We start from the raw sequence: 25,645 nt of genomic DNA, 5'->3' as shown, positions 1-25,645 counted from the left end.
ATTCTTCTTATAATACTTCATTAATAACTACTAGAGTTACTTGGGTTAAAAATCCACAGTTGCTAAATCATTGCTTTTCTTTATTAAATTATATAGTAAAGAGACATTACCTCTACACTGTTGCCCAAGATTTTTGCATGATCCCATTTGTTGTTAAGAATGAAACATCTGGGACACATGGATGGCTCAGTGGGTTAAGCATTGGACTTTAGCTCAGGTCATGATCTCATAGTTTGTGAGTTCAAACCCTGCGTGGCGCTCTGTGCTAATAGAGCAGACCCTGCTTGGGATTCTCTGTCTCCCCCTCTCTCTCTGCCTCTTCCCAGCTCTTGCATGAACGTGTGCGATCTCTCTCTCTCAAGACTCTCTCTCTCTCTCAAAAATAAATATTAAGAAAAAAATAAAACATCTTTTCTGCAAATAAAATATGCTGTCATAATGTACTCACAAAAATCAATTTGTGTTTAATTTACAATTAGTGAACTATATCTAATGAATCCAAAAACACCTCAGTAAGGTCTGTTGTTATGAATTCTAGATAGAAATGTCTGCTGTTTTCACCTGGCATATGTTGAAAGCTAACTAAACACCTTACTGTCTTTTTTAAAGTTAAAAATCCATAAACTAGTGACTTATGGCCTAATGCCAAGTTTCTTTTTCATGTACATTTCAAATAAACCATTTTGCCAAATGACAGTAAGACTTCATTAACTTGGCAAACATATAAGAGTAAAAACGAGGAAAAACCTAAAATATTAATCCTGTCTATAAAACGTAAAGTCCCTTATAAACATGTAAAAAGTTAATATTTTCTTTACATATAATGCAAAACTAAACCTGAAACCTGCTTTGTTTCCATCTTATAGTAACAGTAACTATGTTTACTGTTTAAATAAAATACTGCTTCATAATTAATACTGTTATATAACTTATAGTTTAAATAAAACAACCTGTTTAAATTAAGTGTAACTATGCAATCCTTTGCCATAGATTTTTTTACCCTAGGAGTAGGCCTATAGCACACTGAGATTTTAAGGGGGTTAACAGCATAATTCTTCCTGTAAATGAGTTAATCCTAAAAGACAATTTAATTAAAAGGAACACTACAATTTCAGAACGACCAGAATAAAAACCTGCCTAATGAAAATGTTCGTGTTCTTTAAAACTTTGTATACTTGTAGCACCCAGTCTCCTAAAAAACAGTGAGTGACTCTATAAATATTTATAAATGACTTTCTGTGATTAATCTAAGTATTTTAAAAATGTCTTTTTAAGTTTCCATTCCAATCTTTGTCTCTTAAGGCAAAGAATAAGAGATTTCAGATAGTATTGTTATAGGTTTATACTCTAATGCAGACTTCTATTTCTAAAGTGGTGGGCTAGATTGTTCAATCTAATCTTCCAGTTGAAAACAACTGCAATGCTAAAGTTTAAAAAAATTCCCTCAAAGCACCAAAGAGCTGTCAAGGGACTAGAAACCAATAGGTCAAAAATCTAAGGGAAAGGGGAACCCAAATAGCTATAGCTAAGTGGAACACCTGACCTCCTTAGCCATGCTTGTCCTCAGGACACTTACTGATCCAGGTACATGCCCTGTGGTTTTGGCAGTCTCACCTGTAATGGGAATAGATGTCAAGACCAAGGGCCAACCCAAGATGAAGAATCAAATAGGATCTCAAAGGGACACGACTGATTAGAGTATGGATAAACCAGATGTAGACACACCCTTACCTCTCTCACTCATACTCATGGCACTCTGTGGAACATGGGAGAGAGTAAAAGAAAAATATCCTGAGAACTTAAGACCATAGGGTTGCTTTAAGACAGAATTTTTGTAAAAGGTTCATATTCGGGGAACCTAAGCTGTGATCTGGCTTAAGGTGGTGTCAGACTGGTGGTATACCAGGCACCTGAATTAAGCAAAAGTAAATCTTTCTATGAAAAAGGTATCTTTATCTCAGGCTTTAAAGAATCCCTTCAAAATATTTTCTCACGAATGATAAGTCCACATGGAAACAGTATCATAAGTAACTAAAACAATAATTCAAACAGATATGTAAAGACTTCAGATATTGGAAATACTACATATAGTTATAAAATAAGTACAGTTATTCTATTTAAAGAAAAAGATAACCCTGAAAATATCTGAGAGGAGCAGGTAACTCTAAAAAGAAACCTACCATATTTGTAAAACAGCTTCTAGAAATAAAAAAATGTAATAATGAAATCTAGAATTCTAAACATATTAAACATTACTAAATGGTGATTTAGAAGGAAAAGAGGAAAGAATAGGTAATATTTGAAGAAATATTGATTGAAAAACACCCCAAATTTGACAAAAATTATTAATTAATACATGAAAGAGGCTCAACAAAACTCCAAGTGGTATAAATTCAAAGAAAGTCACAGCTAGGCACTTCATAATCAAAATGCCAAAAGACAAAAGAAAAACTTGAGAACAGCAAGAAAATGTTTTTCAATAGAATTAACACCTGATTTCTCATCAAAAAAACACACAAGTGGGGCGCCTGGGTGGCGCAGTCGGTTAAGCGTCCGACTTCAGCCAGGTCACGATCTCGCGGTCTGTGAGTTCGAGCCCCGCGTCAGGCTCTGGGCTGATGGCTCGGAGCCTGGAGCCTGTTTCTGATTCTGTGTCTCCCTCTCTCTCTGCCCCTCCCCCGTTCATGCTCTGTCTCTCTCTGTCCCAAAAATAAATAAAAAACGTTGAAAAAAAAAAAAAAAATTTAAAAAAACACACAAGCAAGAAGATAGTGGGATAATATATCCAAATACTGAAAGAAAAAGAGTATCAACTAAGCCTCCTACATCCAGCAAAACCATCCTTCAAAAATTAAAGGGGGGAAAAAAGACATTCCCAGATAAAAACAGGATTGGTCACAAGCATATCTGCCATACAAGAAATATTAAGGGGAATCCTTTAGTCTGAAATGAAAAGACACTAGACAGTAACACAAATCCACATGAAGAAATACAGAGCACTAGTAAAGACAACTGAATAGGTAAATAGTTAAAATACAGTATAAATGTATTTTAAATTTGGAATTCCTTTTTTATGTCTCCTATCTGATTTTTAAAACAACTGCATGAAGGAATGATTATAATCAGTGCTGATGGGCATACAATATATACAGATGTAATATATGTAACACTAACAGCACAAAGGAGAAAGGAGGGAGTGAAAATATATAGGAGCCAAGATTTTGTACACTACTGTAAATTAAGTTGTTTTTACTATGAACTATATTGTTATAAAGCAAGATTTTAATTGTAATCCCTAGGAAACCCAACAAAAATGTAACTCAAAAAACAAATAAAAAAAGCTAATTAAAATGGTACATTGTATCTATTTTAATACAAATCAAGGAAATAATAGAGGAATAAATAATAATAGAGGAATAGAGGAATAGATTTGAAGACATAAGTAACTTGGTGGAGGGGAGGCATCTGGGTGGCTCAGTCGGTTAAGCATCCGACTTCAGCTCAGGTCATGATCTCACAGTCTGTGAGTTCGGGCCCTGTGTTGGGCTCTGTGCTGACAGCTCAGAGCCTGGAGGCTGCTTCAGATTCTGTGCCTCCCTCTCTCTCTGCCCCTCCCCTGCTCATGCTCTGTCTCTCTCTGTCTCAAAAATAAATAAAAACATTTAAAAAAAGACATAAATAACTTGAAAGGAAAAGGATAGGTGATCCCTTTCAAAATAACACCAGCAGTCTTCACAGAGCTAGAACAAACAATCCTAAAATTTGTATGGAACCAGAAAAGACCCTGAATAGCCAAAGTAATCTTGAAAAAGAAAACCAAAGCTGGAGGCATCACAATCCCTGGGCTTCAAGCAGTATTACAAAGCTATAATCATCAAGAAAGTATGGTACTGGCACAAGAAAGACACTCCGATCAATGGAACAGAATAGAGAACCCAGAAATGGACCCACAAACGTGTGGCCAACTAATCTTCGACAAAGCAGGAAAGAATATTCAAGGGAATAAAGACAGTCTCTTCAGCAAATGGTGCTGGGAAAACTGGACAGGAACATGCAGAAAAATGAACCTGGACCACTTTCTTTTCAAAAAATAATTTTTTTATTGTTTATTTTTGAGAGAGAGAGAGAGAAAACAGGGGAGGGGCAGAGGGAAAAGGAGATACAGAATCTGAAGCAGGCTCCAGGCTCTGAGCTGTCAGCACAGAGCCTGATGCGAGGCTCAAACCCATGAACTGTGAGATCATGACCTGAGCCGAATTCGGATGCTTCACTGACTGAGCCACCCAGGTGCTTCTCATCTGGACTACTTTCTTACACCATACATAAAAATAAACTCAAAATGGATGAAAGACCTAAACATAAGAAAGAAATCCATCAAAATCATAGAGAAGAAAGCAGGCAAAAACCTCTCTGACTTCAGCCACAGCAACTTCTTAATCAACACGTCTCCGGAGGCAAGGGAAACAAAAGCAAAAATGAACTATTGGGACCTCAGCCAAATAAAAACTTCTGCACAGCAAATAAAACAATCAGCAAAACTAAAAGGCAACTGATGGAATGGGAGAAGATATTTGCAAACAACATATCAGATAAAGGGTTAGAATCCAAAATCTATAAAGAACTTATCAAACTCAACATCCAAAAAACAAATAATCCAGTGAAGAAATGGGCAAAAGACATGAATAGACACTTCTCCAAAGAAGACATCCAGATGGCCAACCAACACATGAAAAAAAAAGGCTCAAAATCACTCATCATCAGGGAAATACAAATCAAAACCACAATGAGATATGACCGCACACCTGTCAGAATGGCTAACGTTAACAACTCAGGCAACAACAGATGTTGGCAAGGATGCAAAGAAAGAGGATCTCTTTTGCACTGCTGGTGGGAATGAAAACTGGTGCAGCTGCTCTGGAAAACAGTATGGAGGTTCATCAAAAAATTAAAAATAGAACTACCCTATGACCCAGCAACTACACTACTAGGTATTTATCCAAGGGACAGAAGTGTGCTGTTTTGAAGGGGGCACATGCACTCCAATGTTTATAGCTATTAACAATAGCCAAAGTATGGAAAGACCCCAAATGTCCATCAACAGATGAATGGATAAAGAAGATGTGGTATATATGTATACATATATGTATATATGTGTATCTATCTATCTATCTATATATATATATACACATACAGTGGAGTATTACTTAGCAATCAAAAAGAATGAAATCTTGTCATTTGCAACTAAGTGGATGGAACTAGAGGGTATTATGCTAAGTAAAATTAGTTAGAGAAAGACAAATATCATATGACTTCACTCATATGAGGAATTTAAGATACAAAACAGATAAACATATGGGAAGGGAAGCAAAAATAATATAAAAACAGGGAGGGGAACAAAATACAAGAGACTCTTAAATACAGAGAACAGGGGGTGCCTGGGTGGCTTGGTCGGTTAAGCGTCCAACTTCGGCTCAGGTCATGATCTCATGGTCCGTGAGTTCGAGCCTCGCGTCGGGCTCTGTGCTGACAGCTCAGAGCCTGGAGCCTGTTTCGGGTTCTGTGTCTCCCTCTCTCTCTGCCCCTCCCCTGTTCATGCTCTGTCTCTCTCCCAAAAATAAATAAACGTTAAAAAAAAATACAGAGAACAAACAGAGGGTTGTGGAGGGGTTGTGGGAGGCGGGATGGGCTAAATGGGTAAGGGGCATTAAGGATCTACCCCTGAAATCACTGCACTATATGCTAATTTGGATGTAAATTAAAAACAAATAAATTATAAAAAAAAGAAAGAAAAGAAAAGGATGGGAAATGATACACCACACAAATGGTATACAAAAGAGAACTGGAGTAGCTATACTAATACCACAAAAAAAATAGACTTTAAGACAAAATTTGTTACTAGAGACAAAGAAGGATATTTTATAATGACAAAAGGACCTATCTATCAAGAAGACATAACAATTTTTTTAATTTTTAAAAAATGTTTATTCATTTTTAAAAGAGAGAGAGAGAGAGAGTGAGCATGAGTGGGGGAGGGGCAGAGAGAGTGGGAGATACAGAATCTGAAACAGGCTCCAGGCTCTGAGCCATCAGCACAGAGCCCAATGTGGGGCTCAAGCCCACAAACCACAAGATCATGACCTGAGCCAAAGTTGGACGCTCAACCGACTGAGCCACCCAAATGCCCCAAGAAGACATAACAATTTTAAACATACATGCACCCATCAACAAAGCCCCAATACAGGAGGCAAAAACTGACAGAATGGAAAGACAAAATGACAACTTAACAATAATAGGGGCACATGGGTGGCTCAGTCGGTTAAGCATCCAACTCTTGGTTTTGGGTCAGGTCGTGATCTCATGGCTCATGAGTTTGAGCCCCACATCCAGCTCTGGGCTGACAGTGCAGAGCCTGCTTGGGATTATCTCTCTCCCTCACCCTCCACCCCTCCCCTTCTCCCTTTCTCTCTCAAAATAAATAGATAAGCTTTTAAAAAATTTATAAAAGAAAAAAGAAATACAATATATAAATTCCCATCCATTTATGTATTGCCCATGGTTGCTTTTATGCTACAACAGCACTCGAGTTGAGTAACTGGAATAGAGGCCATACAACCCCACAAAGTCTAGACTATGTTCTATTTAGCACTTTAAAAAAAGTTTGGAACTTCTGGTTTCAGCTACAAAATGTATACAGCTTGGAAGTCTTCACCTACATCTTTACAACAAGACTAAAGGTAAACAAACTGAAAATAAATGACTTTTCTTAGACCCATCAGAGAATTAAGATCACAGGACAAACCATCACCCAGAAATCTGAGAGACAGCCAAACACAGAGAATCACAGCTGAGATCAGCTTATGTGGAGCAAAGATGGTGGAGTCTTAAACTGCTATGAATACTTAAGCGATAATCTTCAGAAATCGCTGGACACTGAGTGTGTACCAGGTCAAGACTGAGAAGCTCCTTGGGGACCCAATCTTAGGGGAACCCAAAGACTCTTATGAGTTTTACCTCAAGGAACCCCACCAGGTTCTCATGGTAATGACCTCCCAAAATACCCACCCACTTTAAATTACCATTTTGAAATACACCCAAAGCATTCTCTGTAATAAAGGCCAATGCTCCAAGTAAAATGATGTTACCAGACCCTTACATGACCCAGGGAAGGGCAATTAGCCAACTCCAGCCCCTCTTGAAATCCTATTTAACCTAAGAGGAAAAAAATCAAAAAGCTAAGGAGCACTTCTGAAAGTGACAGCCCAAGGACTCAAGCCCACTAGAGACTGAGAGTCATTCATAAAATTACAGAACAATTCCTCTCCCACAACATCTTAGCACCACATCAACAGGGTTCCAGTATAATCATAGCGGATTATAACTGAAAGAGTGTCCAGACACAAATTCTATGTAAGAAGGAATTCTTAGGGAAACCTAAGGAAATGCACCTGAGTAAATGGAGTCCTGTGGCCCCTACAGCTGTAGCTACAGCTATGACATGAAACACAGTCCAGCTCCTAACCACAAAAACATAAAACCTCTTACTAAAGGCCTATTTCCCTCAGTTTCTATTGCCCCAGATATCACGTCCAGTTTTCAACAAAAGATTAGAAGCCATGCTAGCTGGAAAGAAAACAAACCCTAGAATCCTAAGTGACAAAGCTAACATGAGAACCAGATTTGGTAAGGGGTGATGAAAATGTTCTGAATTACATAGGGGTGATGGTTTTATAACCTTGTGAGTATACTAAAAACAACTACATTTTACACGTTAAAAGTGTGAACTTTATGGTATGTGATTATCTCAATTTAAAAAGGGTTTTTAAAAAAGATTTAACATGATTTGTAACTTTTTCCAAAACAAAAGTTTTCCTATACCATCCACACCCACTCAATTTGTGAAAATAACATTATAGAATAAATCTATGAGAATCACAATGGAATAAATTTTAAGAATTATGATTTTCATTGTATAGTTATTTGCTACCTATAACATTAACAATAAAAGAGTAAACATACTGTCTTTTTGCCACTCAATAAATATATACTTAATGTCTGCTTCATATAAGAAACTGTACTGTGTTGTTGGGCTACAAAAATGAAGTTGACAATTCCATAAAACAAAATGAAAAGTGCCAAGCAAAGGCTACATAAAGTACAATGGACTTAAGAATACAGGAGAGCATTACCACCTGGGGTGATCAAAGAAGTCTTCATAATAGAGGTAGTATTTTAATTGGGTCTTTATTTATTCATTTAACCAATGTTGAAATGCTCATTATGCTCAGGTAATATGCCAGGTGCTAGGAAAACAAAATTAAAAATGAAATGGATTCTCTCACTGTGTCATGAAATAAAACTCGAAATGTGTATGTACAAATATGTGCTTATTTACATATGTATGGATAACTAACTACAGTATAAAGCAATGAGAGCACTTTTGAAGAATGAGTGTCAGCCAAGAAGCATAAACCCCTTTAATGGCTCCCTGAAACCTTCCAGAAAAATTTCAACTGCAGAAATACGGCCTTGAGTTTCCTATGATTAAGCCTCTGACTAAATTCCTAGGTGACTTCCTCTACTGCTTCTTTATTACATCTATATTATGTGTTGGCTATTCTGTCCTTTCCTATTTTCCCCTCAACCTTTCCTTTCATCCCTCTATCCATTCATTTAAGTACTAATTGAGAGCCTACTACATGCAAGGCGAGGCACAGGGATACAACACCACACAGGACAAACAGGGTTCTAGCCCTTGTGGAGCTGATCTTCTATACAAGGGTAAAGATCCTGAATGAATAAGACAACTATTAGTTACATGTGATATATGCGACAAGAATATGCAAGTCTATGAGTATACAATGACAGTTTTAGTCCTTTCCTCTGAGGTATTTGACTTCATGTGTAGTAAGTAGCAAATACTCTATATTCCTTGGGAAGAATTTATATGACAGGGGATGGAAGATAAACCTTAAAACATTCAAGGGACTGAAATCATAGTGAAGTTGCTAAGAGTTCAGTCATCTGGGACATGTCAAAATATTTCTACCAAGGTGAAGGGCAAGTTGCTTCATCTTGCACACTCTGCCACTGAAAAAGAGACACATGGGTCACTTTGGATTCAGGAGGCAAGATATACTCCATGTGAATGTTCTAGTTTGAGTAATTTTCTGAGTAATTCATAGTTTTGAATGGACCCCAGAGCTTCCAGGAAAGCTGATCTTGGGCCATATGATCCAGAAGACCCAATAGCAAGGAGGAAAAAATCATGGCAATACCTTAAGGTTAGGGAAAAAGGTTTTTTCCCTAAGGTTTGGGGAAAAAGCCACCTATTCATCTTCTACAGATAAATATTACCCATTTGAGAAATAGTTCCAGGCTTGCTACTGGGCTGCCCGGGCTAAATACCTGATTCATGGTATACCAGGCAACCATGCAACATGAGCTGTCCATAGTGAGCTGCCCAGTGTAGCATGTAGAAAACAAAAAGGATATAGAAAGGAAGAAAAACTGGAGCTAGGTAATAATGCTTATAGTTGACATTCAGGTGACAGCAATACTGAATCTGAAATCACTTTACAAACATTGTCAGGCCAGTAAAAGTTACTAGTTTGGTCTTCTTTTGGTTACTGAGACAGGCTATGTAAGCTCTTTTCTTCTTAGAGCCTTCACACATATTGTTTCCACTGCTGGTGTGGCTCTTTCCCTGCTTTTCACTGGGCCGGTTCCTTCTCATCTTTCATGTTTCAGCTTAAGTATCACCACACAGAACAGACTTCCCTGATCACATTTTCTAAAGCCATGCCCTTACCCCCACACTATTATCATCTGTCATGGTACTCTGCCTTTCCCTTCTGTGCCTTGTATTACAGTTTGTTGTTATACATTTGTCTGTTTACTTGAATATTGTGTAGGTCTTCCATCAGACTGTAAGTCCCACAACAAGGCAAGAATAATGTCTGTTTTTCTCACCATTGTATACCCAACCGTTGACACAGCATCTTATACACAGCAACAGTCATTAAAATTTGTGGAATAAATAAGTGCAACTGCTTGGACTCTCATTCTTTCAGCAACGGTAGTCATCCTTCTCCATCTATAAACCAAACAGCCCATATTTTGCACTGGCCTTTTTGCACACTGATGGTGATTTGGGAGACTTACCAGAGAAATTAAAGTGCCTAAAGTCAGCAAAAATTGGGGAGTTACTCTATGGCATTTCTTCCTAAAACTTAGACAATGGGACTATACTTCTCTATAAATGCTATACTCAAGTAAGAACATAATTCAGTATTTAACAAAGAATGCTCATCGTTTCCTATGGGTAATTTTGGCCTAACGTTAATTTTGACAAGTGTCAGCACTGGTTTAAAATAGGAAAACAAGAAGAAACTGAGAAATATGGTATATGTTTGTAACCAAAATTCTGGGTTGTAAATTAAGAAGGAGATGAAAGAAGAGGAGGTACAGCCTTGTCTTACTTTTTTTTTTTAATTTTTTTTTTAACGTTTATTTATTTTTGAGAGAGAGAGCACAAGCGGGGAAGGGTCAGAGACAGAGAAAGAGGCACAGAATCCAAATCAGGCTGCAGGCTCTGAGCTGTCAGCAAAGAGCCTGACACGGGGCTCGAACCCATGGACCGTGAGATCATGACCTGAGCCGAAGCCAGATGCTTCACCAATTAAGCCACCCAGGCGCCCCAGCCTTGTCTTCCTTTTAGGCAATTACTGAAGAAGTCTCAGACTGAAACTCTGCTGTAGTCAAATGAACCTTTTACTAACTTTCTAAATGATTTTTTAACCTAACTCTAAGGTTTTAATATAATAATATTTATACCAAGGAACAAACAAAACAGCAAACAGAAAAAAAGCCCTAAGAATGTACTCACAATTGGGAACTTGTTTCACTTAACCATCCAATAGAAGGCATATTACTAAGAAAACTCCTACAACAATTTGACATCTTCAGTATACATGAAACATTCATTGCATTATGGAAACATACCTATCTCCCTAGCTATTTCCACATACAAGTCCTGGACCGCCTCTTTTTCTCTGTGTTTTCTCTCACACAGCTTCTTCTGTTCTTTTCTGAAGATTACATCATGGGTCTCCTGGGCCTCTGTGGCAGGAAGAAAGAAGAGGGCCAAGCAAAAGGATGATATTTTCAGACTATCAAATGTCAAGAAAAATAAAACATCACTTAGTCAGCAACAAAAACCTTATTATGCAACTAGTATCCTCACTTCTGTAACCTCAGGGATTCTAATATCAGCATTAACTGCCTATTTAAATCATCTTCATGATTAGCATCTTGATAACATTTACCAACTCTGTCAGGTTAAAAAACCTTCATGTTTTAAGTAGGAGGCTTATAATCAGTATAATTTTCTTTAATAATGTTAAACAGAGTTTCATATTGAAGGTTAGTATTTGCCTTATCTTAGTTTACTGTTGTGTTTTAATACTGATTTACTTATTGATTTTATTTTAATTTTAGAGAAAGAGAGCATGCATGCAAGTTGGGGAGAAGGGGGGAGGGAGAGAGAGAGAGAGAGAGAGAGAGAGGGAGAGAATTTTAAGTAGGTTCTGTGCTCAGCACAGAGCCCAATGAGGTGCTCCATCCCATGACCTTGGGATCATGACCTGAGCTGAAATCAAGAGTTGGACACTCAACCAACTGAGCCACCAAGGTGCCCCAATACTGATTTACTTGTAATGAGGCTTTCTTTAGTCACAGAAATAAGTAATCATTTACATAGTGCTTCCAAGTTTAAAGATGGTATCAAATGCATTCTCATCTTTATCTCAACAATTAATGAAGGGCTAACAATATCAACTAAGTGTAAAAACATAGTACTTGAGAGGGGCGTCTAAGTGGCTCAGTCAGTTGAACATCCGGCTGTTCATCTGGGCTCAGGTCATGATCTCAAGGTTCGTGAGTTCCAGCCCCACTGTGAGGTTCTGCACAGACAGTCCAGAGCCTGCTTGGGATTCTCTCTTTTTCCCTCTCTCTGCCCCTCTCCTGTGCATGCATGTTCTCACTCTGAAAATACATATTAAAAAAAAATCATACTTCATTATCCATGAAATTTTCTTTGGGGAAAATAAACCCACACCCCAAGGCAAAGGGTATACCAAAACTCTCCTCAGTTTAATGCACATGCCATTTAAAATTCATTTATTGGGGCACCTGGGTGGCTCAGTCAGGTGAGTGACCAACTCTTGATTTTGGCTCAGGTCATGGTCCCAGGGTCATGAGATCAGGCATTGTGTTGAGGTCTGCACTGAGCATGGAGCCTGCTTAAGGTTCTCTCTCTCTCTCTCTCTCTCTCTCTCTCTCACTCTCTCTCTTTCTCTCTCCCCCCTCTGTCTCTCCCTCCCTCTGCCCTTCCCCTGCTCATATGTGCACTCTCTAAAAAAGAAAAAAATCATTTACTAATTTCTTTTCTTTTTCCTGAAGTGGTATTTAATAAAAACTTCAAAAATGATTATCACTCCTGTTGGCCTCTTTTAAGAATTCATTAAAAGACATTGATATTGAAGCTTTCTGACTAGCATCCTTATTTCCCTTCTATTTCTTTGCCAGTAAATTCTTGGATTTTAGGTTAATACGATAGTGATACGGCTGAGGTTTGGCACACTGTAATTACATAGTTACTTACAATGGTAATATTATAAGGAATCATTTAAAATTGAACATTTACTTTTTCTTAATGGTGGAAAGAAGTTTGCTTTTGTAATAACGGCGCATGGCGAGAACAGGTTTAGTACTATTTACACTCTATCTTGTGTAACGTTACCATGGGAAATGGAGTCCAACCCAAATAAATAAATAAACAACACATCATAGTGTTAGAAATAGAATAATAGAGTGAAGACTGAAAGAGATTATAAGTTTCTTTACAGCACTTCACGAAAGAAATTACTAGGCTCATCATTAAAATCACCTTGTTTTCTTTCCTTCCAAGGCCCTTAATACGTACATTAGGTTTTTCATCATAGAAAATCTGGAACATCCAGAAGAACATAAAGAATGTACATAGGTCTTAATTATCTCAAGTAATTCCATCATATAGTGATAACCACTGTTAACATTTCAGTTTATAAACTCCCAGTCTATTACATGTATGTATATGTGATTACATTGATATTACATACCATTTGTTTTACATATACATCATTAGCATCGTCTTGTATGCTGTTTTGGTATTTCTTTTTGTCATTATGTATCTACCTTTTCCCCATTATCAAATAGTCTTCTAAAATAATGAAAAGCATGATTGGGGGGGGGGGTGGACTGTCAAAACAATATTCACAGATATGTGAACAACTAGAGGTCACTTAAAAATCAATATCTCTAAGAAAATTAATATGCATACGAGATAGTTGACTAATATTTTTATTAACATAAACTTCTAAAATTATTCTTAAATTATAAATATTATACTTTGTTCTTTGAGTTACTTAGTAAAATTCTCCTATAAATATATCTCCCACTAAGAGTTTGGTATATACTCTTTTAGTTTTAATGTGCTTTTAAATGACGAATAGTATTTGATCTTATAGATTTACTATAATTTACTCAATTCCCAGTGTTGGGCATTTAAGGTATTTACAATATTTCATTATTAGCAGTAAATATATTTTGCAGATCCCTGAATGTAAATCTTTGACAAAAGATTTCAACAAATCTTTTCAACAAATCATGCTAAATTTATCACATCCTCTCCTTAGATACATATCATTTTAAAGTCTCATAAATTTAAATTCTTAACTTCTTTGAATTTATTTCTTTATATGCAAAATTAGAGGGCTAGATTACAGTTCTAATATGCTCCAATTCTAAAAAATTTGAGTTCTAAACATAAATCCAAAATTGGGTGAAACAATTTGTGAATCCTTAGAAGAAACATGAGACATATAATTCATGCCTTTCAAATGAGTTCAAAGAAGGTGTGTGTGCACCCAGGTGTGTGTTTGTGGGAGGGCGTAAATAGAAAAACAGAAAAATTAATTATCTTTCTGGAATATCAATTTTACTTCGGGATCTAAGGACAAAGTTTGTGGTTTTTTTCCTGTTAAATATATTAGAGTGAAAAATTTAAATCTCATTTTTTTTAATGTTTTATTTTGGAGAGACCCAGAGATTGTGGGGGCAGGGGCGGGGGTCGGGGACGGCAGAAAGAGATGGGACAGAGAGAACCCCAAGCAGCCTCGGCACCGTCAGGGCAGAGCCCGATGTGGGGTTTGAACTCATCAATCATGAGATCATGACCTGACCCGAAACCAAGAGTTGGAGGCTTAACCGACTGAGCCATCCAGTGCCCCCAAATCCCACTGATTTTTAAGATAAAAATGGAAGTCTCTGAAAAAAAAATGTTTGTATTTTTGGGAAGTCGGGATTTATTTTCCATCTTTTGTTAGGAAAGGATGCAAGGCTTTAAGTGAAGACGAAGAAGGCTTGCCAGTTGTAACACGAACCATTTGAGGATTGGTATCACATTCTTAAAGAGTAACTAGGATATCTGAAGTAATCCTTGGCCTTGGAATCTAAACACACATTCACTCCCGTCATTGCCTCATTTGGGAACCTGTCAAGAGGTTAAGGATTGTTTCCTTTTACTCAAATGTCCCACCTGGCTTTTATACAATTTTATGAACCTTCTAATTCATTTCTTTTAAAACCAGAAGGCCGGTGTCCAGACAGCAGGTCTAACTAACCTTTACAAACATACCCACAGGGAATAGCATCCGCTGGATATAGTTCGTTTATATTTCTCACTCACTAATTTGGCAACAAATGTATGGTCTCTACTTTCACAATCATCAATCCTACTTCAAATGTGCCACATTGTTTCACAGTAAACAGACTATGAGCTTGATTTTAAAAAGTTTTTTTTTTTTTTTAAAGATACGGATCTCAAGCAAGGATTAAGTAAAAATAAGTGAACCAAAGGCACCCAGATTTTTCTACCACAGAAGGGTGAAGGGAAATCTGATCTGTGAAAATTATGGCATTTCAAAATCTAAATGAAGTAGAAAGCTAGGTTTTCTTAAAAAAAATTTTTGTAGCAGGGTTAATGGCTATGAAGCGCAAACTTCGTCAGGATCTTGGTTTTGTAACTCCAAAACTGACACGCAACGTTCAAAGCACGCCAAATGATGTACAAAATGAAGTACACTCAAAGTAGAAAATTTAAAACATATTTCTGTATGTCCACACCCTATATCCAGGTGGCAATTAACTTTCCCTTTTCCTCTTTTAATGGATTAATTAAATTTTTCTTAATTCGGTTTTTGAAAATGGCTGCTCGGAGGGCGAAATTGGCACGCGGGTACAAAACAAGGTCACCAACACGGTCCAATTGGGGCTCACTCCGCCACCAGCGTCTGCGGACCGCCTCGTCCCTCCAGTTGGGAAAATAAAGCGAAGAGGCTCTCAAACACTCGGGCACAAACAGCTCCAGAGGACCTGCGCTCTCAGTTAAACTTTCCTCCAGAAGCTCCCGGGGACTGGTTCCCAGAGCAGTTGACAGTGGGTGGCCCCGGCGGCGTCGGGGGTGGGGTTCAGACCGACTCTGGCTCCGGAAGGTTGACTTTAGCAAGACTCCTCCCTCCTCGGCCCTGAGTGGACTACAAATTAACATAAAACGTGTAAAACATTGACCTCAAGTAACTCTGCAGCATCTTCCGGGACACTTGGAAACTCGGGTACCAGCAAAAGTCGGGGACCAACCAGGCGGCCTCAGCCCCAGTGGGCGGCTGGCGCCACGCCCCGGCCTCCGGCGGCGTGACCCGGAAGTGCTCGGCGGCGGCGGCGGCGGCGGCGGCGGCTGCGGCGGCGGCCGCGACTGCGGCGGGGGCGGGAGCGCGGCCAAACCGGCGCACACGCGCGCGCTCCCCGCGGAACTCCCGCCGGCCGGCCGGCGCTCTCCCGGAGGCGCGCCCGAGCCGCCGCGGCCGCCACCAACATGGCCGAGACGAGCGAGGAGGTGGCGGTGCTGGTGCAGCGGGTAGTGAAGGACATCACCAACGCCTTCAGGAGGAATCCGCACATGTGAGTCGGGCGCCGGCGGCGCCGCCGCCTCGGTCGCCCCCGGGGGTCTTCGGGGGCGGGCAGGGGCGGAGCCGAGCCGCGAGCTGATATCTAAGGGGCAGGTCCCGGCCCGCGCGCCCCTCGCCGGAGGGGACCGAGCGAGGTCCGGGCCGGAGTGTTGGCGGCCGCCGCAGGGCCCGCTTGCCGCTACCGGAACGCGGTCGCGGGCGAGTCCCTAGAAGTGACCTCGGAAAATCAAAACGGAGCGACTTTTTTCGCCCTCCTTCCCACCCCTTCCCTAGGAGTTCTTGCAACTCGAAGGACTTCACCCGTGTGTCCACATCCTGCATCCGCGGAAGGTACACGGGCACACACAATGTGGCTCTGTAGATGCTTTGTAAATACAACTCTTTGAGGTTCGTCCCGGACCCATGGTAAGGGGAGGGGGGCAGTGTCACCGATCGTCTTATTTTCAGTGGACCAGAAAACCCTCAGCTTCCTAGCCAAAGGTAGTTTGAGGCTGCTTTTGACTTTCGCCTCACTTGTCCCAAGGTTGTGGAAAGACTCGGATGAAACATCCTGCTTTGAAGGTGATCAGGGCATTTTCAGGAGTGTAGCTTCGGTAGGTGTCGGATGGGTCTGGTGTAAAGCGGATGAAAACTTGACACTTTGTAGCGTTAGCTGATTCATAGTTACAGGGAACATAGTCACTCTGTTCTTATCCTGACACTGCTGCCCTCTTTAAGTAGGACACCACAGGGCTGACACATGTATCGTTCCCTCCTTCCTTTTCATGGTACTTGGAGTACTCTGGGAAGATACTAGAAGACACTGTATTCTTTCTGACACTTCTGCTTTCATGTAACGAGCGAAAAAGGAAGCTAATAAAAGAAATGTCTACAGTATACAGAAGAGTCGGGAGAAGCAAGAGTGTTTAATTACCACCCTTCTCTCGTTGCCCCCTCCCCTACCAAAAGAAAGAGTCATGGAACCCAGTTTTATATTACTGTATTTTCACTTTTTCTAATTGTGGGGTTTTTCTTTTAATATTTTGTTTATTTTATTTCTTTTAAGTTTATTTATTTTGAGAGAGAGAGAGAGAGAGCACACATACGCATGAGTTGGGGAGGGGCAGAGAGAAAGGGTGAGAGAGAGAGAATCCACAGCAGGCTCCACACTGTCAGCGCAGAGGCTAGTCCGGGACTTGAACCTATGAACCATGAGATCGTGACCTGAGCTGAAACCAAGAGTTGGATGCTTAACCCACTGAGCCACCCAGGCTCCCCTAATAATTTATTTTTTAAACTGGGACACATGAATACTTACTCTTTTTAAGCCTTTTAAGCCCGACACCCTTAAGCTTTTCTGCCTAAAGAAGGTAGCAGACCTACATCTAAATGATGCTTCTAGAAATTAAGAAGCCCTCAGATGTCTTGCTCCCTTGTGGCACACAATTGGAGACCGTAACAGCGCCTCATTAAAAACAAAAGGCTGCTGGCCTCAGAACGCACCTGCTGCCTCTGACAGCGTCCACTTCCTTTCCCCTTGTGACTGCTGCCTTTTTTTGAGGGAGTGTTGGGAATGATCTCCTGGCAGTCACCATAGTGGGTCCTGGGTCTTCTGAAGAATGCTTTGATGCCTTGTATATCAGTCTTTCAGTCCCTTTTCGTGAATGAGAGCTTGGGTGTAAATAAGAGACAACCTCAAAAAAAAAAAAAAAAAAAAGTTGGATAAGTGAAGGGCCTCTTTTCTCATCAATGATGTTGTTTTTCTTGAAGAAATTGTAGCAGAGATTAGAAAGAAGTCTAACAAGTACAGTAGTTTCTCTTCTGTGCGGTAGATTTAAAAAGCACATCGGTGTTTTATATTTGAAGAAACTGAGATTGAGCGTTCACTGGCTTGGTGGGTTGAGACAGTGCAGTTTGGAGCACATCTCGTTCTTCTGGATCCTATTTACTGAAACTCATTAAGGACTTTTATGCCCCCCAATCTTATTTTTAATGGTGAAATCTCATTAATATGCTTTCTATCAGTGCCAGATTTAATATTATCAATAAACACTTAGATCATTCAAGATTTAATAGTTTGAAATAAGTTGAGCATTTGAATAATTTGAAATGATGATACATAGTATAGGCCTGAAGAATTGAAATAACTCATTGCTTAATATTAATCCTCAGCTATTTTTTAGTATATGTTTCCTCCACTAATGATATTTTCAGTAGTATTACTGCGCAGATTCTTTCAGAATGTTTGATTTGGATTTTTCAAAATTGCCTGTACTTCTTCCCGTAATCTATCCCTCTCACTTCCAGGATAAACAGGCTGTATTTCTGGTTAAAGGGGGGGAAAAAGGCATTGTTTATCTTGAAAGTTAGTACCTAACTATATTTTTCCGTATTACCAAGAAAAGTTTTTCTCTTTACTTTCTGTTTTCTTTTTTCTTCAAACACAAGATAGTTTGTAATTTTATTCGACAACATCCACTCCATTAAACATACTGACTTTGTTTCTGTAAGAATGCTTCCCAGGAGGAGTCGAACATGCATTGGTTAAGATGTAGATTTTGTTACAGTTGGATGTGGATAGGTTACCCCCTGTTAACCTCAGTTTCCTCTTGATTTGGTGAGGTTGATGAGAACACAGGAAAATCACCTCACGCTGTGTCTGGCCCTTATCTGCCACTTGGTAGATACTAGATTTAACCTGAATTTCCGTATTCCTCAGAAAACTGTACTGGCCAACTGAATGATGAATGTGAGGTACTTCATAAACTGAAAAATACCATAGAAATGTTATTTGTATGGTTGACTCTTAGAGAATACCACTGGAAAACAGCTGAAGGCTTGACCCAGGGACTAACAATAGTTTAATGTATAGACCTTTGCTAACGTGGAAGACAGATGTTTATGGCGTAATTAGGGTCATGTCAAAGGTTTCTTATCTACTGAGTTATTATTTTTTTTATTAATCTTTAAAATATGTATTGAACTCTCACTGTTTATGAGATGCTGTAGGTAGTATCCTCATGGTATAGATAGGAAGAAGTATAAAATATAGTTCTCATACTCAAGGCACAGAAATATCTATGATGGTGGAATTGCCCTGTTTCTGTGCTGTCCAGTGTGGTAGTCACTAGCCATGTGTAACTATAAAATGTTTCAAATGTGGCTAATGTGCATGAGGAACTGAATTTTAAATGGTATTTAATGTCGTTTGACTTACCCATGGGTCGTATGTGCCCAGTGGCCACTGTATTGCACAATGTAGCTCTAGATAGAGACAAAGACCCACCTGCGTGAATAGTAAATTAGGATTTACGGCAGAGCAGTTAGTGGTAGAGGCTGGGCTAGCAGCATGGGGAGCAAGTGCTGTGTGAGTGTATTAGACATAGAAGGAACGCTTCGTATGTCTAGGCCAAGGGCCTTGGGGGAGGTGGGCTTTGAGCTGAACTTTGAAGGCTGGCAGGATTTATAGTTTCAGAGAGGGAGCCACCTCTACATGGAACTGGAAATTAACCTGAACCAGCAAGATGTGATAGAAAAGATACAGTAGAGTCAAATTATGGAAGTCCTTGACTTAATTTCTTGCATTCCATGTATGCATTCAGCAAAAGAGCACCTGTATTTCACAGATAGAATTCTAGCCCCTGGGTGTGCAGGTCTAGGAGTGGGGTGAAGGTTGGTGAACATATCACACATGGTCCTTAGCCCAGTGGAACAAACCACACAGATTATGGGAAGAGCCTGAAAGAAGTATATTTGAAAGAATAATAACAGAGGGAACTAATTTATATTTGAAGCTCAAGATAGTTCTTTTGAGGAAATAGCAATTAAATTGAGACATGAGGGATAGATAAGAGCTGGGTCAGGGAAAATACACTGCATCGGCAGTGGAGAGGCCCCAGTGGAAATTTTTGAGTAATGGAGTAGTAAGGAAAGGCAAATCTGTAAGTTGAGTTGAAGAGTAGGAAACCACAATCCTAATTGTCTTTTTACACTTGATTTTTTATGTGTTTCTTTAAATAATAGTATAGTTGTAAAAGTTTGAATTTGAATCTTGGCTTGTCAGTACCTGGGTAGACTTAGACAAGACTGTTTATAAAGAAGGGTTAAAATTTCCGCTTTATGAGATTATTGTATGAAACAAATGAAATAGTTTATGTAAAACCAAACACAGAGCAGTACACATAATGAACACTCAATAAACAATAACAATTTATGTAGCTGTTTTAAAAATAAGTCCAGTAAGTGATATGTGAAATTAGTACTCTTTAGAATTGAGAAAGCCTATGAAGTTTCTGAAACATCTTGATTTAATCACTGGTAGTTTTAATTGTCTATATGAAAGGGTTAGATATTTCACTAATTCTCCTATTTAGTCATTTAGGAAGGATTTCCAGGGTAAAGAAATAACAAAATGACTATTAGATTAAGAAGATTTGTACCGTTTCCAGAATCCTTGGGCTTGTTTTCTGTGTGGTCGCTCCATGTTACAGGATCAGTTTAGTATTTGGGGACCGTTCTTCCCACCTAAAAGGGAAACTGGGTGATACTACTTTTGAAAATAATATGTGGGCCTACTCTAATTGAGGGTGTTTCTAAAAAGTGCAGACAAGAGAAGCTGTCCAAACATCAGGAACAAAGTCAGTGTCCGTGTTATATGAACCTTGAACTTCATCTGGAAGCCAGTGGATCCCCATTGTGAAGTGAAGCACTTAGAAAGCTGTACCATGCTGTGGATGATCTTTTCAAGTAAATATGTTGGTACATTCCATTTTGCTCTTTTTTTGGAGCAGCCTTCGAAGGTAACCTAAAAAGTGAGCTTCGTGGTATCTCTTTAGTATTAGAACTTTTTCACCATTCCAAACCTTCATGTCTTTAAAAATCCTATGACGTTGGTTACACAGGTGTTGAGTGTGCTTGTTAAACACCAGGAATCTAAATTGCCAGAAACCTGAAAAAGACTGGAATTTGGTGGTGGTGAAAGAGTCAGAGGTTTCTCTTATAACATTATTTCACAAAGAAGTAACTGGAGTTGTATTTAATATTTATAGCACATTCATTGCAACCATTTATATTAATATATAAAAATCAATTCTGTAGGAAAATGTTTAATGTGAACTGTTGTTTTTAAAGAGGATTATAGGAGAGTATGCCCACTATAATCCCACTTCTGTGAAACATTTAGAAAAAAAATGCATTCCCAAACAGTAGTGTAGAGGGATGACAAAAGACTTCTAGTTTATTTTTTGCCCCCGAGTTTTCTAACTTTTCTTGAGTACGAAATTAGAATTTAAATAGCCAGAAATCTTCCCAGAAATCTGGAAGGAATTAATCTAAATTCTGCTTGCTTTCACTGATGTTTTTATCATTAACATCATGGGTTCTGGGCTAACTATTAAGAGATCCAGATTTTTAGCATTAGCCATGTGACCTTGGGTGATCATCTTAACCTCAGTGGACCTCAGTTTCCTTGTCTGATAAAATGAGACACTGGGGGAATGAGTTCCCTTCCAATTTTAAAATGATTCTGGAATCCTATTCCAAATTGTCTGAGAAAAAAAAGTGGACTATGACCTCAGGGACTCAGCATAGAAGAAGTCTGAAGTCAAACACACTGTTACTTGGAAGCTTACTGACCTACCTATCTTTCTAAAGTACATGTTATATTTTTAGAAAGCAGCAAAGCACTGTATTTTAGGGTCGAATAATGACAAAGGCTTAACTTTTTTGCTTCAGCTTCCCATCTGTTAATCGAGTAACTTTTCTCTTTGGCCTCAGGCTCTACTGAATTAAAGATAATACGCTTCATCTTTGCCTGTCACTTTATAGCTTACCACATACTTTACCTTGTGTTTGCTTTTCCTAGCAGGCGTTGTTATTCCTGTATTGCAGATGAGGGAACTGATGACCAGTGACTTGCCACATTCACATTGGACTGTTAGAGGTGGACCAGAGGGTAGCGAAAACCCTGGACCTTGGAAGATCGAGTGCTTTTGCTACCTCTCTTTTAATGTTCGCTCCCCCGATGTAGCCATTTTCATTCTCCTTACATGAGAATAACTGTCAGGTTTCTCAGTCAGAATTTGAAAGCTGAATGAGACCTAGCAGTCCATTTCCCTTAGAGATGTAATGCAATTCCACCATTTTACAAATGAGGAAAAGTGACGTCCGTAGAGGCCAAATGAAAACTAGGACTTAGGCCCTCTGCATTGGAAGGAAATCAGGGACACCTGAGTGGCTCAGTCGGTTGAGTGTCTGACTTTGGCTCGGGTCATGATCTCGGGGTTTGTGAGTTCGAGCCCCGTGTCTTCGGGCTCTGTGCTGACAGCTCAGAGCCTGGAGCCTGCTTCGGATTCTGGGTCTCTCCATCTCTCGGCCCCTCCCCTGCTCATGTTCTGCCTCTCTTTGTCTCTCAAAAATAAATTGATGTCAAAAAAATTTTTTTAAAAAGAAGGAAATCAGATATAATGTTCTTTTGGAGAGTCAAGAAGTGATATTCTTTGAAAACGATTGATTTGAATGTTATTCCTCAAGTTCACAATAACCGGCCTTTCGGCGGCAGTTACTGTGCATCTGCAGTATCAGGGCATTCTTGTTTTTAAAAATTATTTCCTGGGAGAATGGTACCCAACTAAAGAAGTGTGTTTTTTTATTTGTGCAAATGGCTCTGTCCTTTCATTTAGGTACCGGATTATTAATTGGGCATTTTACTTTTGGTATAAATAATGAGCAAGGCAGGTTTTTACATGGCGAATTTACCCCCCCCCCCCCCCAGATGTACCCAGAATATAGGATTCTTTTATTCCTGTTACTCTGGCATTTGTACTGTTGATTTCTGCAGTTCTTTGAAGTGTTATAAGTGGTTATTAGATCTCAGAGATCAGACTTCCTTAAAATAATGATGGTGAGTTTATTTTGTTTTACTGTAATTCTAGTTTAATTTTTAAATGTTCTACTTTATATAGTAAAACCTGAAAACCAGAAAATGCCGGAGATTCAGCCACGTATTAGGGATAGCTCTGGATGTGGCTAGTTATCCTAATAGCGGTAGATTTTACATTAACCAAACACAAATGCAAAAACATTTTTGAATACTGGATGAGGAGCTCAGGTGTGCTCTCGGCATTGCTTTAGTTCTTCTCACAGCACTTTCTTTATACCACTGGAATGGCACAGTGGTAACATTTTATTATAGATATTGATACCACTTCCATCAAAACTGTCAGCACTATGAAGTCTGGGTCCACCTTGTTTTATTCATTTTTGCATTTTCAGAACCTAACACAGTACCCAGTATCAGAAAATGTTTAAATAGTTCCGACGTCGTATATCAGCACACTTCTGAATCAACCGGACCAGTGGTCAGGACAAAAAAAGCCTTAGGTCTCAAAATCTACCTTACGTTAAATCACCTTGAAAGAATGGTTAGTAACTTAACCCGTAGAGTACCCTTGTTTATTGATGTATCCCTCTGTCCTTAAGGAAGCTACTTTCTACTGAAAGTAGCGTACCTCTGCGCTCTGCTCTCCGGTTTAGAGTTTCCAGGAAGGATTTTATTTTAGTTCCATAGCCTCCCGCCAGTTTAACAAAAAAAGAGGGCTTTTCTTATAACCTGTAATTGAACATGTTTCCCCCTCTTGCATCTGTCATACTACTCTGTTCTTGGTCGGGGAATCCCAGGGACATAATAGATAATGTCATACATAAGCTCTGAAAACCAGTTTTCTATTTTTTTAATGTAGCCAGTTATCATAACTTGTTTATAGTTGAAAGGCATGTGCAGGTTTTGCAAAACCATTTTTATGCTTGCTGGTTCATTTCCTATGTAAGTCAGCGGCTGTACATTCTGTTTATTAAATCTCCACCTCAAATGTAAATTTTCAACTAAGTTGAAGTGGTTTGAAAGAAAGTGGTTTGCCACCTTAAATGCAAATGATCAGATTCTAAAATGTATTTTCTGTTTCAGCAACCTTTATCAGTGTGTGTTTATTTTTTTTTTATTAATAACGTATAAAAGATCATAAGAAGAGGCCCACAGTCTCACTGACAAGATAACGTCTTTTGATAATTTGTTTCTGCTCATACATTATTAGGCAACCCACAAGTACATTTGTTGACATTTTTAAAAAATAGAAATGATACATTCAAATGATTAGGAAATTTAAACTGTATAAAAATAAAATTCTTTGTCCCCAAATTTCTTGGGATTCTTCATATATATATATATATATATATATATATATATATATATATATATATATATAAAAGGCTTTGTGCCATACACTGTTGGGCATTTTGCTCTTCTGGTTTCACAGATCTTGGCATCCTTTCCAAACCAGTGTATGCCAGTCTGCCTCATTTTTGTACATCTCTACCACATGGATAAGCCACATTCTTCTGTCTTATGTTGACACAATTTAGATTGTTTGCAATTGTGTTGCAATGTTGCAATAAACATCCCATTGATATACTTTGGCCTAGGATAACTTCTGAGCAGTGGAATCACTGGGGGTCAAGAGTATGTGCAGTTTAAAATTTTGAAAGACGTTTTCATATTTCCATCCAAAGATTAGACCAGTTTTCATTTCTGTCGATGGGGAGTCAGCATACTAATTTTCCTGTACTATAGTCTGTATTAAAAAACTTTTTTTTTTAGTGCCTACTAATCCAGCAAGTGAGCTAAATACTATTTTTAAGAGAGGGAAATATGTTGCTTTTCTTTTTAATACTCTGGAGGATTTGAAAAGCTAGCAGTCTTATCTTTAATTCTTCTTTATGTTTTACATATTTAGAGATGAGATTGGTCTGATCCCATGTCCTGAAGCAAGGTATAACCGGAGTCCCATAGTCCTGGTAGAAAACAAACTTGGTGTGGAAAGCTGGTGTGTCAAGTTCCTCCTACCGTATGTCCACAACAAGCTCCTTTTGTACAGAACAAGAAAGCAATGGCTAAACAAAGATGGTAAGTATGAACTCTGTCCTCTTCCTTTGTGTTTTAGAAACAGCATGGAATACCAGGCGAAGAACCCTTTTTGGGTGTTGGCATTCCTAGATTTTGGTTCTGGCTCTTTCCTTCACTGCCTGGGCAGCAGCTTAACCTCTCTGTCAAATGAGGAGTTTGGACCCACCAGTAGTTTTCAAATTTTGCGTCGAAAGTGCTACAGGACTCTGGGCCACCTACTGCAACCTGGGCAGTAAATCAGAGGAGTTCTGATTTTACCTGTTTATACATCAAGGCTCTTTGTAAAATTTTATTTGAAGAAAACATCCTGTGGCTAAAGAAGTTTGAAAAGTACTAAGGAAGACTCTAGTACAAGCTCAGGTTCTCGGGTGGCAATCCTTTAGTAACTCTGTAAGCACTAGAACTCATTTTGGTGGCAGACCAAATGAGATAACGGAGGTGTGTTGGTGGTAGTTACACTGTGAACCAGCTCAGTGATTTATGGAGGCGCTCTTGTGCTTTGAATCCCATTTGAGCTTCGGCCCTCTGTATCCTGTTCTTGTGCTGATAGAAGCAAAAGAAAACGGTCCCAGAATTCACTTCTTTTGCTCCTCTGACACAGTTCTTTGCTGCATGGGATACTCTCTGTTCATCCTGCCTGGTC

The 25,645-nt window shown here is 39.0% G+C and overlaps 2 protein-coding genes across 4 annotated transcripts in view; one reads left to right on the top strand and one right to left on the bottom strand.

The window, feature by feature from the left end:
- MAMDC2 (MAM domain containing 2) overlaps positions 1-15,790 on the bottom strand; it is a 402,628-nt gene extending 386,838 nt beyond the window's left edge. For both annotated transcript variants that reach the window (XM_019463631.2, XM_019463629.2), the window contains exons 1-2: positions 15,667-15,790; positions 11,002-11,118 (exon numbers count right to left, since the gene is read on the bottom strand). The gene's annotated coding sequence lies outside the window, so the exon portion shown is untranslated. The remainder of the gene's footprint in view (positions 1-11,001; positions 11,119-15,666) is intronic.
- Positions 15,791-15,843: 53 nt separating this feature from the next.
- PTAR1 (protein prenyltransferase alpha subunit repeat containing 1) overlaps positions 15,844-25,645 on the top strand; it is a 41,983-nt gene continuing 32,181 nt past the window's right edge. For both annotated transcript variants that reach the window (XM_019463636.2, XM_053907794.1), the window contains exons 1-2: positions 15,844-16,056; positions 24,833-25,002. In XM_019463636.2, the coding sequence (XP_019319181.1) occupies positions 15,971-16,056; positions 24,833-25,002 (256 nt within the window). In that variant the 5' untranslated portion in view covers positions 15,844-15,970. The remainder of the gene's footprint in view (positions 16,057-24,832; positions 25,003-25,645) is intronic.

This window comes from Panthera pardus, unplaced genomic scaffold (genome assembly GCF_024362965.1).
Source record: "Panthera pardus isolate Hobbes unplaced genomic scaffold, ASM2436296v1 HiC_scaffold_20, whole genome shotgun sequence".
NCBI classification, from domain to species: domain Eukaryota; kingdom Metazoa; phylum Chordata; class Mammalia; order Carnivora; family Felidae; genus Panthera; species Panthera pardus.
Note: the sequence above shows the minus strand (reverse complement) of the source record. Positions and strands in the feature narration are given on the sequence as shown.